The following is a 12,819-nucleotide window of genomic DNA, read 5'->3' on the forward strand; positions in this document are numbered from 1 at the left end:
AGAGACTGGACCTGGAATCGAATGACTCAGGCCGGATGTTCCTACCTGGTCTGAACAGGGTCACAGAGGTGAACCTTCTAAGTAGGACAGTGGAGTTGCTCCCTACCTTTACACTGGAGGATGATGTGCTGGTCCGTGGGGCTGATGTCAGCGTCAAAGAACAGACAGTGAGCTTTGTTCAACTCGCACGTTAAACACCGTCGTGGGAACAGACCCACGGTTTTAACGCTGAGGGGAGAAGGTGACGATTAGAGGAGCACAACCATTTATCATAACACTCTTATTGAGCAGAGACAAAACGAATCTGTACCTGTTTTCAAAATGAATTATTCTAGATTCACCACTTTAATAAGAGTCTTAATAAAAGTCCTCCAAGAAGAAACAGTGTGTAAATGCCAAATGTCAAAATAAGTCTTATTTTCAGAGGCAGCACAAACACAATAACAACAAACCTGAAAAGTTGTCGTCTTCGTGGAGAACCTTCAGTGCTGAGAAAATAACTGTAAAAAAGAAAAACATAAAAACAGTGAAACCGCAGAGTAAACTGACAAAATATAAACATCCCATGAATGTGTTTAACTCAGATCTCTGCCACGTGCTCCTTTATGTACAATAAAGTGTCGTCTACACAGCAAACAGATGCAGAGTTCAGCTTGGTGACTGAGTTTTGTTTTCTAGGTTTTTGGGGTTTGAGGAAAACGTTGAACGTACAGGTTGTCGGTGTTCTCGTCGTACGAGATGATCCGGGTCACCTCCCAGTTTCCTGAGGTTAGATGTCGGACTTCATTCTGATCTGCTCTGAACTGAGAGGAACAAGAGAAGAGGAGGAGGATTCGTGATCAGATCTCAGATCTCAGTCGACAGAGACAGAAACAACAGCAGCTGTCCTGGTGTGATTGACATGTTTGATAGACGCAAAAGTAACGTGCAGGAACTTTAATGTGTTCTGACAGTGAAGTGAGTTTCATATGTGCATCATAAATACATGTGAAGTTGATGGAAAAGGGAATTTGGAGGAAATTATTGGAAAAATAAAAACTTCTCCGGAGGCTTTAGGTTTCAATAACGGCCACAGATTAAAAAGAGGGCTTGATGCACTGCAACACACCCACATAAGAATACTCCACATACAGTAGTTACTATGGTACCAGATCATACGTTGGTTGTGGGGGCGTATTAACATAGACTGGGAAAAACACTCCAGGCAAAATATGCTCCGAGCTCCCTCTGAACACACCTTCAGAGAAGAGGTGGACACGTGTGCAGGCATTGTGGGAATTTAACGTACAGGAGATTCCTAGACTGTCCTCAACAGCACAAGTATTTATTAAAATCAGAGGAGTTTCTAGATTTGGATTTTTTTGTTGTTGGGCCATACCAAAAAACGAAGGCTGAGTTAACCTATCCTTTAAAAAGCTGATACTGCATAAATCCTCATTGTTTTCCCATATCTGGAAAAGAAGCTGCTTAACCTTTGTGCTTCTGACACATCGCTCCAATAACCTTATTTGTTTCTACTAACAATATCAAAATCCAAAATGCAACCTGTGGATTATCCTTGTGTGTAAATGGGAAGTTCTAACATCTGTGTTAGTGAGAACTGGATCTATTCATTGTGTGAATATCGGTGGGAGGAAAGTATCAAGGTATAAACAAGGTACAAGCAGTATCTTGATTACAGCAGCACCTCAACATCCACATGATGAATGAGCGTCGCTGGGAGTCATTTCCTCAGTTTGAGAGCTTCCACTCGAAAGCAATAAACATGATTCATCCTGGAAGAACTGTGGCTACACATGTCGTCAGCTGGATGAATTGGACGCTCACCTGTGTGGTGAACATGGCGATGTGATGAAACTCTCCACGTCCTCCTTGTTTCACCGGAACAGTCAAGAAGAACCTGTTGCCATCTTTGGAAAACACTGGTTCTTGGTTCTGTAAAATACAAAGATGCATCAACTCCACAGCTCCTATATCGCCGATCTAAATCAGTCATATTCCTATTTAAACAGAAATCAAATTTTTCATATATGTTTAAAGTTTTTTTTATTTTTTATGCTGCAGTTTTTGATGGATTAATGTAAAGTTTGAAAGCATGAAGCCTTTCACAGGAAGAGAAATGGGTAGTTAGCAGTTCTTATTCAAACCCAAAGCCAAGTGCAGTATTCATTTGCTGTTGTGTCTCTTAAAGTAGTTCTGAAAGACATTTTTACTGTTGAATACAAAGGTTTGGATGAAGATACTAATGGGTTATTAGTTTTTACTTCATGTACTTGGACATTCTCGGAGGAATCGTGACCTAAGCAAAGGTTTGGGCAGCCAGTCTCTATAGAGAGGAGACTGTGAGGACTTTGTTTCTTAGAGTCTAGAGTTGTGAGGACTGCTGTGGATCATTATAAAATCTGCCAACCGACTGCAGGACATTTGCATCCAGACTTCTTGACACTCAGTGGAATGCGTCCTTCCCTCTATCCGCACAAAGTTTCCTGGACCACTGGCTTCTCCAAAAACATCTCTGTGGCTGTTTTGAACTCCATCTGTCCACATTCATCCAAATCAACTTTGCATATCTCACATGTTGACTTGTGTGGCGAGGCTTCTGTCTGAGGACGGTTACGTTTCGACCCTGTTTGCACAAGCAACACTGAACACTGCGGCAAAGGGATTTATTTGTCCTCTCCGTCCAGCAGAAGTAAACTATCATGTTAAAGTTGTCCTGGTCGTCTGGATCTTTTCTCGACTTGTCAGTTCTTCTTAACTCACATTTCTTAAAGACATTTCGGATGCAGGAAATGGAAAAGCTTAAAATCTCCCTGCTTTGTCGTCGTTGGCTTAAAGTACGAAATTACATTTACTCAAGTACTGCAAGGACATTAAAGTAGTGGTAGTAGTAACTGTACTTTACTGCATTTTCACTTCCTGCTACTTTATACTTTTATTCAATTACATATCAAGGGGAAACTCTATCTCTGGATAACCTAAAACGTATAAAAGACATTATAGCCCATATATAATACATAACATCATAACTACTGAACTTGGCTAATAGAAAACCATGGCACAGGAACTCTGGAGAAGAATCTTAGATATAATCTCATCAGATATTTCAACTGCAGCCAAATGAGCACACCCCTGCTGTGTATTGAGCCGGTGCCCAACTGAGTGCAGCACATTTAAAGTTTAAAGTTGTGTAGCTGGAGATGAATCTCACAGTAACTCGAGTCTACCCAGAGGGAGCCTGTGTCATTTCCGAGAACATCGGTGTAGATCTCCGAGGCCTCATGTGGAAAGCTTAGAGAAAAATACATGTACAGCGACTGACACAAACCCACAGTCGGTAAATGAGCATTTCACAGATTACAGCCTTAACAAAGACAAGCAGCTTCGTGTGCCAAGATTTCCAAGTGGTTAAATTACACACAGCTAGAGCCAAACACGCTCGGCTGCAGGGCTTTAGGATCACATCCCTCCTCGGTCTGAGGGAAGAGAACATGCTCCAGATGAGAGTGGACTGGAATCTCAATTTGGCAAGAGCACTGAATTAATAGACCCAAAGAAGGTTAAGGGTAGTAAAGTATGATAAAAACCAAAAATGAATCAGCACAAGATAAGAATTGACTTTTGTTTTGTTTGATGTCATTTAAATCTTTCAGTTTTCCTGACGCTAATTAGAGCCCACAAGAGGACACAATGGAGGAGGTGAAATTAAGGGTGAAGAGTATCTGCAAAATGTAAAATGAATGAAAACATGGATTCAAATGAGTCTCTGTGTCTCTGTATCTGCAAAAGGAAAAGCTCTATTATTGTTCCTCTGTTGGAAACCACAGGCCGAGCAGCAGGAGAGACTGAGACTCTGCCTCCGGGCTCCGAATGTGAGCAGCTGAAGAGAAGGAGTCAAAGGGCCGACACCAGTTCTTCTTGCTGCTGCTCAGCCTGTGTTTGCATCAGCAGGAGTTGGATTTCGGGGGGGATGAGCAGATCCCTCCTTCAAGATACAGAGCACTGAAGACAAGATGAGCCAGTGGTGCCTTAACAGATGTTGAGTGTGAGATATAGAATCAAGTGAAATGACAGCACTGGATCACATGCTTTTAAAAATGGGTAAACTCTGAACTTTACCTGCTTGGAGAGCCAGAGCTCGGAGCTTTCTTCATGTCTCTGAAAAAGAAGTCAGAGTAAAATGTCACACTGGTTTCACAGCCTTTGCTCTTGTGGTTCTGCTATTTGCTTCCACAGAGGTTTTGGAAGATGTGAACAACCGGAGCGGGGGGGGGGGGGGGGGGGGGGCGCGCAGATACAGTATCATCACATATTTTCTCCTGGAAATGAGTTTTTCTTTCATGGCAGCAACACAAGTGGGAAGTGTTTGAGGATTTCCAAAACCGAATTATGTTGTTTAATTTAACACGCCACCGGGGACACCACCCCCGGACCGATCCCTCATTTCTAACCACTATGCGTGAGCGGGAGCCGGAGTTTTGGCAGCGGAGCCTGGACGCTGTGTCCAGGCCCGAGCTAAGCTGCCTCTCGGCTGGGCGACGTGTCGGCTCGTGCAAACCACACCAAGTCAGGATCCGCAGCACCGCAGAGCAGCCAGTGAAGTCCCAGAGTTCAACTGCAGGGTTGACGCTGCGCCACGTGCTCGTCGTACGGGGAGAATATGGAAGCAGTCGAATCCAGAAGATGTTCTGAGGTTTACACAGGTTTTCTTGGAGCCAAATAATTAGAAGTTTCATTTAACTGACACAACAGCGACGTTTTGCCAAAAGCCAAACTCGAAACCCTTTTCCCTCTTCCCAGAGTAACTAAACATCAACACGAGATAAATGCACCAACACATTAACCATATTTTCCACATAGATAATCAAATGGAGTGGAAGCAGTTTTTTTTTTCTTGTAATTTGCCTTAGACATTTAGCTTTAGCCCCTTTTAGCATAACAAATATGTACCAAACCAATAGGTGAGTATATATAAGATCTTTTTACACGGCTCCTGTTATAAAACACATCACGTTGAAGCATTACAGAGACGGACAGTTACAGACTGTTGCTGTTAGCCTTCACTAGTTTACTGCAGCTGAAGAAATCAGCCGGCATCAGTCATCGTTTTGGAAAAATCCATGGTCGCTGGCAAGAAATGAGAAGAACCCAGGGCTTCAAAAAATCACTGTGCGTTCCCAGTGCTTTGTTAAAACAGTAAACTGTGTGTGTGCAGTGTGATAATAGAAAACTCTACCGGTGAAGCAGCAGTGAGGGACGAGGCTTCGTCAATTTAAAATAATCATCACTTTAAATCGATAGTTACAAAAGTGATTCTATACATAGAAACAGACTTTAAAGCAAAATTTTGCAGTTTAAAGTTTTACTAGGGTGATGCATTTAAAATGTGTGACGTCTGGGCCACACGCCTGCGAGAGGGTTAGGGTTAAAGTTACTGATCTTCTAGAGAGTCCACAAATTCACAGCAGAATAAAAAATGATCTTTCTTTGTACTGTTTGTCTGTTGAATATGTCACAACATAAATGTTTGCAACACTTTGCAATGCACGTTGCATTTCTGTTGACTGATTGGCATTTAATTGCTTGTGGTTTTATTCAAGGAAATATAGTTGTCATACCAGAAACCTCATGTTGCATAACAACAGATAACCGCGACCGCAGCAGAACCGTGGTGCAGCCGTCACACGCTGCTCACACAGGCAATGTGGGCGTTAACTTGGAAATCAAGTCAGATAAAACTGAAGAACTGTTACGAGGTTTGATCAAATACAAACTTTGCAAAAACCACTGCACTAAAGTTGGAGATGTAAATGTGGAGCATTATTTTGAATTGCACAGGTAAGACAAATGGCCATCGTCCATGGATTTATATAATTTAGCAATAAATATCCAGAGTACTATAATACTCACTATGTAAAAACCCAAGGACACACACAGACACACACAGACACACACACACACACACACACACACACACACACACACACACACACACACACACACACACACACACACACACACACACACACACAGAGACACACACACACTTACCGTGACACAGGCTCCAGTGGTCGTGTCACACACGGTCAGGATGGAGATGTTCTGGGCCCGGTTCAACCACCTCACAGAAGTCTTGGTCTTGCTGATCCACTTCACCATGGACACATAATGTTCCCTGTGAAAAAACATTTAAAATATATCTGTGAATCTAATGGAAGTTTATAAAGAAGCCAAGGACACAAAGCATTTTGAGATCAGGTTACAACAGAGTTTCCCTTTGAGCGTCACAGCATCGGACGCAGAAATCCTCTCACCGTAGTTTCAGGGTCTCTGGAGGCATGAGCTCCAGCGTGTGCGTCGGCCCGTAGAGATTCACCACATAGAGCTTCACCACCGGGTTGGGTTGTCCAGCCTGTGTGTGGAAGCAAGGGTTCAGACTTGAGACGAAAGCGTCACATGATCGAAAGTTATTAATAATGATAAAAAGATAAAAGAGCAGCCCTTCAAACTTTTTAAAATGCACATATGTTTGGACAAATGTGGACGAGACTGTAACACGTTGTTTCTCTGACGAGCAGCACAGATGAATAATAAAACTCTACTGATTGAACATTGAAGCAATGAAAATTAAAATCACATTCGGAGAAAAACAGGCATTTACATTCTGTCAATCGACTCATTTGAATGACAACTCCATGTAAAATCCCATCCCTCAGAAAAGTGTCACACTGTGGAGATCAGAGCTTTAGGAAGATGAATGAATCCTGGAGGTTAATTTGTTTCTCTGTGTCGTCACACGAGAGGACAGACATGAGAATGATGTTGACTCTCCCATCGTTCTCCAAGTCCTTCACTTACCTTGGGGTATGGGTACTGCTTTCCTTTGGGGTACGCCATGCCGGTGAAGCGAGGTAAAGCCATGTTGGGCACCAGGCTGTCGTTGAGGACCAGGAAGGCCAGCCTCTCTCCGTCAGGCGACCACCAGTGGGCCACGTGGGTCAGGAGGATTTCCTCTGGTTGGAGGGAGACAAAGAAAGAGCTTCTTTAAGAACAGAGCAGAGATCAGTTTGGGAATTTGAGGATTGAAAAGTTTCAACTGTCTTATGAAACAAAATGAGTTACACGACTTAACAAAACTATTTTATTTACACCACCTTTAAATCAGAGATAATTCAGTGGTTTACTGACCAATTAGGAAAAACTGCTTTGCTATGTATTCTAATCTGATATTGATAATATATAAACAAATCTTGATGATGTGCCTAAAGACAAAATAACATTATCTTGTACATGGAGCCTCTTATTTTGTCCTGTTAAAACTAATCTGTTACTTCTATATTCCAGTGGGTGTAAATTATAAGTGGTGAAGTGTGTTCTCATTGTCATGTAGTAGAAAACGCAGTATTGTCTAATCCTTAATATAACTCACACCCCCCAAGCACAGATGAACCAAATAAACTGAAGTGGGAAAAAAAAAAGTCTTCTATAACAAAGGAGGTATTAAATCAAGTTCTATTTTGGGGTCAGCCATCACTGGCTGCGAAATTATTATACTTCACAAATGTAATTAAGAACAAGGCAGAGAAAAGAGAAGACAAAACAGCAGCTCAGTCACTGTGGTCGCTTTCCTTTTGAGATTTAAAGACGATTTACATAATTCCCTTGTCTCCTGAGAGGGAGGGGCCAAAGGGCCTGAGTGGGAGCACAAGAAACGAGCAGAGAGAAATCTGCACGAGAACAAACACTATGAATAATGATCACTGTCTTTTTTTAAGGTAAGACTTCTAAACACAAGCATTTTAGGTTTAATGAGAGAATCTGTCAACACATTGGAAATCATATATTATCACTGAAGTCCAGGAGAAGGTCCGAACTGAAGCTGTGTACCTTCATAGAGCCAGTCGGCTATTCCATTGAAGATGACCCCCTCCTTCCCAGAGGATGTGAGTCGGAGGGAGTTACTCTTCACATCAGATTGGTAGTAGATGTTATTCTCAAATATGTAGATCTGTGGAGACACAGCACGTCACAATAAGGAAACACACACACAGACGCACGCTGCAAGATGCAGGAAGGGATGCAGGATGTGCCAGATTTCCAGCTACACAACTTTAACACAACAATTTAACGCAAAACTGCTAAAATTGCCAAGAGACAGTGTTGATGGGACAACCAGCCTTAGTAGATTTTGTCCTTCCGGTTACTTTTACCACTACCAGGTTATATTCAGGATTATAAAGAAACTCCTGGACATCAGGGGTCGGATCCAGGCATCGTTTTGTTGTTTCTTTAACACGAGACAGAGAATAATTCATGAATCTTGATGAAATAATCATGTTTTTAGGGACTGGTATTTATGAGCGTGTGCAATTTGGTGCAGAGCCTAATACAACTTGGATGTAGTGGAATTTAAATGTGATTTCACAAGAGGACTGTCGGCCTGTCGGTGGAGGTTCACTCTCCCCTCTCGTTCTCTTTCTTGCCTCGGGTCGGGGACAACCACACTAAAGAGTGGAACCTACTGTTTAATGCCTTTTTTTCTGGGATACAAGCCAGAAGTGTAATGGACTCAGCTGTTGGCTAAATTCGGTTTTTATAGCCTATATAGTTGTTTACATTTGGAAAAACTTACACCATTAAATGTCCAAATGAGCTTTTAGCAGTTCCTGACTGCAAAGTTCTGTGTGCAGACGATTATCACTTTGTTACTGTGACATTGGAGAAAACTTAAAAAGTGCTGAGTGTCAGGGAAGTTACAGGGAGCAGAGTATTACTTTGAATTTATAGCTTTTGCATGCTATTGATGTTCATTATAAAAAGACGGTACAAAAAGTGCTCCTCACATTTATTTTGCAACTTTCTTTTTACTTGAAACAAAACAGTAATGAGGCGATATGTATTCATAAAATCTTCCCTGAGTTCTTGCCAATAGAGGGAGCAGGTAAATTGCATGGTGGTAAAGCACTGTCCACAAATCAGCACCTTCAAATCTTACACCAGAGAGTCCATCCCTCAAAGTTACACAGACCAAAGTGTGTCTGTGATCTGTCCTCAGCTTTTACAAAGAGTCAGAGGTTTGTGGCCTTATGTGCTCTTACATCAATATAACCAAAGAGCCTCTTCCTGCACTAACACAGTCTCACAGTCAGCAGGGAATTCTGCTGCCTGACACAAGGCATCAGGATACCATCACTCTAGAAGACACTCTGTGCTAAAAGTTTCATAAAAAGTGGGATTCAACCACAGAAACACTTCGGATACAACATCTGCAAGAAGGAATCTCTCCACTGAAACGTGAGGATTCATTTTGAAACCTGCGGCGTGAAGATAATCAGCCACGTGAGGTTTTATTAGGAATCTCTCGGTGATATGGACGAACTGGAAAGAGACAAAGGCACCAATATAATTTTGAGATTTATTGCTTTACGTCATTATTACTTTAATTAAAAACAGTACTTAAACCAAGGCACTTAAAAAGAAAGAAAGTTGGGCAAATTAAAAGTTACACCTTTCTGAGTGAGAAAGGTGCACATTCAGGAACCGTCTGTGCACATCCCAGAGTTTTTCAACCTGTACATTATTTACACTTTGACGAACCCACAGATTAGTTTGATGTCGAAGAAAAGTAAAACATGCTGTGGCTCTCAATCCAGTTCTGAGAGGTTTGTTAAGGATGTTTATTCATATGAATATTGAAGATGATAACATCAGGCCTGATTACGATTCTACGAAAGTATCAAACCTTTGACTCAGAATCACATCGTGTCTTTTCTACCTCTGCTGCTCAGCCCCAGGAGTCGACTGTGTCCTGCTGAATCATCACGTCTGTTGCAGACCAGATGCTGTAATTCCCTACTGGTTCAAATGCTGTGGTAATAATACTCTGATTACCCTCTGACTACAGAAAGTAACTGAAGTATCCACACAAGAAAATGGGTGTTAGCATTCACCGTGGACATAATTATTGTTTTTAAATTAAGAAAATGATTACAGCGGATCAAACAAGATGAATTATCGCTACACCATAATTACATTTCTTTAAACTGGGAGAACTCATTACCCTGTTACTTAGTGTCACTGTCCCTTAAGACTGATGGACACACTCATATTCTACATGTGGACGATCCTGGCGTCTTCCCAGTGGGAATAAAAACTATTGCCAAAATAATGACTTTGCTCACTTACAGCCTCCTTCACAAAACACACGTCATGTTTGTGAAGATGCATTTCCGGCTAATGATGCTGCTCGAAAGCTGAGAAGCCTTCACATCTCTCCAGCTCTCCTCATCACCAGAACGACTTCCTTCTGGAGTTCAATTGTGTTACTTATGGCTCTAAACAACCGAGATGGCAACAGTTTAAACTGAAATCCTCTCGCCTGATCACACTGGTGTTATGGTTATTATTATAAAAGAAGATCGGCTGCGTATACGAGCACATTTTACTAAAGCTTAAACCGATCCATTTATCAGAAGTGTATCAGCTGTACATGTGAGTGAATAGTCTTTCAGTTTAAAGTGTTCATGATAGTATATGAATGACTTCTCTTTCAGAAGTGTAGTCGGGGTCATTCTGAGTAATGTGCCTGACGGCTCCTCAGGATCCTTCACCGTATTCTCACCAGTTGTTGGCCTTGCACTCCCCAGGCGGCGTACTGCAGCACCGAGTTCACCACCTCTGGGGGGTCCAGCTCCCAAACCTCCCTGCGAAAGAAGAGATAACAAGCAGAGTCATCACTACCTTCCATCGGGGGATTACAGTGGACCATTGCATTGCATGTTACCACGAGAATAGAGAAATAAACTTAATTTATTGATTCTGTTTTAGTCCTGCTGGACATACAGGGTGCAAGGGCCTGGGTCCAAGTCGGGTGCTGAGTTCTACGTTAAGAGGCGACGCCATTATTCTCTAGTTTCAATCGGCAATGAGATGAAAAGAAGATACCAGAGAGGTGCCCGTAAGGAAATTCAATCTGTCAGAAAACTTCCCTCGAATAACGCTCATCTTTGAAAAGGCAAATCTCATCAGCTGCATGAATGTTAATCCTCTCAGATTAGTAATGGGAATCCTGACTGACGGCCGTGGCAGGATGTCAACACCCGGGCGTGTTCGGGATTAGCACTTTGGACGGCGACGGTAACACTTGTTCCAGAGATCCGCTTGTAAAGCAGCAAGGGCCCAGCCGACTGTAAACTGATCCACTGATAGTCTCTCACATGGATCCAGACTAAACATGAAATTATTTAGCGGTGATGAAGTTTTCAGTTCATCAGTCTTGTGTTTCAGAGCCTTGTAGTAAGATTGAGTCTCACTGACATCAATTCAATGCAAATATTGTCTTGAAAATATGGTTTAAAAAGATGTTTGCTGGAGGCAGACACGTCATTTCTTCAATTCCAAAATCTTAAATGAATTTACCTCTAATTTAGAAATATATTTTTACCTCTTTGAGACATTAGCAGCATCTGATTATGGAAAACCACGTCACTGCATGTGGTTTACGAGCTGAATGGTCCCCTGTGGTCTGATTTATATTAGGAGGAGGATTATGAGATTGACATTCAGCGCTGACTCACCGTGGCTCGGCAGCGTCATTAAACTTCTGGAAAGGATTCCTCTGGATTCCTCCAGCCGTTAGAACTGATCTGTCTTTGTAACTTTAAACAATATGTGTGTTCTTTTGTCTCTGGTGTGGTGCTCTCTTGGTTTCCTATATGCATGAGGCCTTATGTCTGTGTGAGTTTTTTTGACACTGCTGAAGACACAACAGTGTTAAAACATGAATTTGTTTTTAATGCCGTTAAATTTATCTTTGTTTTTCCATTCACCATTTTTGCCGTGCATGTTTTTCTTTCCTCCTCCAGCTGCGTTCTGCTGGAAGACGTCCAGAGAAGCCTTTTTTCCCGACCTTCATGAACTCACCAGCAGATGATCCAACATGCAGCTGCAGGGACGTTGCCTGGTTCTCAAAGTGTGATCGCCCCAGCTCTCTCCTCTCTCCATCGGCTCCCTACTTTCACTTGAGAATCCCATTAATGACCTTACTAATTCATTTGAAGACTCTTAATTGCCAGACCTCAGCTCCAAGGTCTCTGAGATCTGACAGCACATCATTCTTGTCTGCTCCATAGTTACAAGTGAAGATAAAATGTGAGAGAGCTTTTTGCACTTGCACAGCTGTGGAACCAGTTCCTGTTCAAATGTAGACTGTCCTACATTGCTCTGCTCATTTCTGCACTTCAATCGAAAGCTAAAGACTCTCTGCTCTTTTCTGTTGTTTACAATTCAGTATTTGTCATTGGTTGTTTGTTGGCATGTTTCTAGTGTTTTTACTTTTATATTTGTATTAATTTTAAAGTATTTATATCATAATGTTTCCTATCGTTTGTGGAGCACTTTGATCAACTTTACCTGTAAATGGGCTTTAACATTAAACTGTACGTACTTACTTTTTCAACACTACCAATTCTCCAAGAATTGATCGGCAAAATTTAAATACTGCTTTAAAATGTGGTCCCTGAATGTGAGGCGCCGATACGGCTGCAGCTCGAGTCCAGCTGTGGGTCAACATTTGGAGCAAGGCAGACGAATTGAGAAACACCTGGATTTCCCTTCGTGTAACAACCTGGGACTCAGTGTTGGTAGCTCTCAGTTTTCACTAATCGTATCTCGGCAGGTGTTTCAACCGCACAGGTCGTCTCACAAAAACACAACCGAGTGAGACACAAACACGTACCGGGTGTGAATATTGTAGATGCTGTAGGAGGCCATGTAGGAGTGGCGGTAAACCTGCAGCACAAGAAAGACAGAGAGAGAGAG

General features: G+C 42.1%; 1 protein-coding gene across 2 annotated transcripts in view; it reads right to left on the reverse strand.

Moving 5' to 3' along the window:
• LOC117755037 (inactive dipeptidyl peptidase 10-like) overlaps nucleotides 1–12,819 on the reverse strand; it is a 144,349-nt gene that overhangs the window by 7,522 nt on the left and 124,008 nt on the right. For both annotated transcript variants that reach the window (XM_034574502.1, XM_034574503.1), the window contains exons 6-16: nucleotides 12,737–12,789; nucleotides 10,622–10,703; nucleotides 7,888–8,008; nucleotides 6,859–7,013; nucleotides 6,315–6,412; nucleotides 6,052–6,175; nucleotides 4,120–4,158; nucleotides 1,828–1,935; nucleotides 712–803; nucleotides 453–500; nucleotides 107–228 (exon numbers count right to left, since the gene is read on the reverse strand). In XM_034574502.1, coding sequence (XP_034430393.1) covers nucleotides 107–228; nucleotides 453–500; nucleotides 712–803; nucleotides 1,828–1,935; nucleotides 4,120–4,158; nucleotides 6,052–6,175; nucleotides 6,315–6,412; nucleotides 6,859–7,013; nucleotides 7,888–8,008; nucleotides 10,622–10,703; nucleotides 12,737–12,789 — 1,042 coding nt within the window. The remainder of the gene's footprint in view (nucleotides 1–106; nucleotides 229–452; nucleotides 501–711; nucleotides 804–1,827; nucleotides 1,936–4,119; nucleotides 4,159–6,051; nucleotides 6,176–6,314; nucleotides 6,413–6,858; nucleotides 7,014–7,887; nucleotides 8,009–10,621; nucleotides 10,704–12,736; nucleotides 12,790–12,819) is intronic.

The sequence above is a fragment of the Hippoglossus hippoglossus genome, chromosome 21 (assembly GCF_009819705.1).
Source record: "Hippoglossus hippoglossus isolate fHipHip1 chromosome 21, fHipHip1.pri, whole genome shotgun sequence".
Taxonomy (NCBI): domain Eukaryota; kingdom Metazoa; phylum Chordata; class Actinopteri; order Pleuronectiformes; family Pleuronectidae; genus Hippoglossus; species Hippoglossus hippoglossus.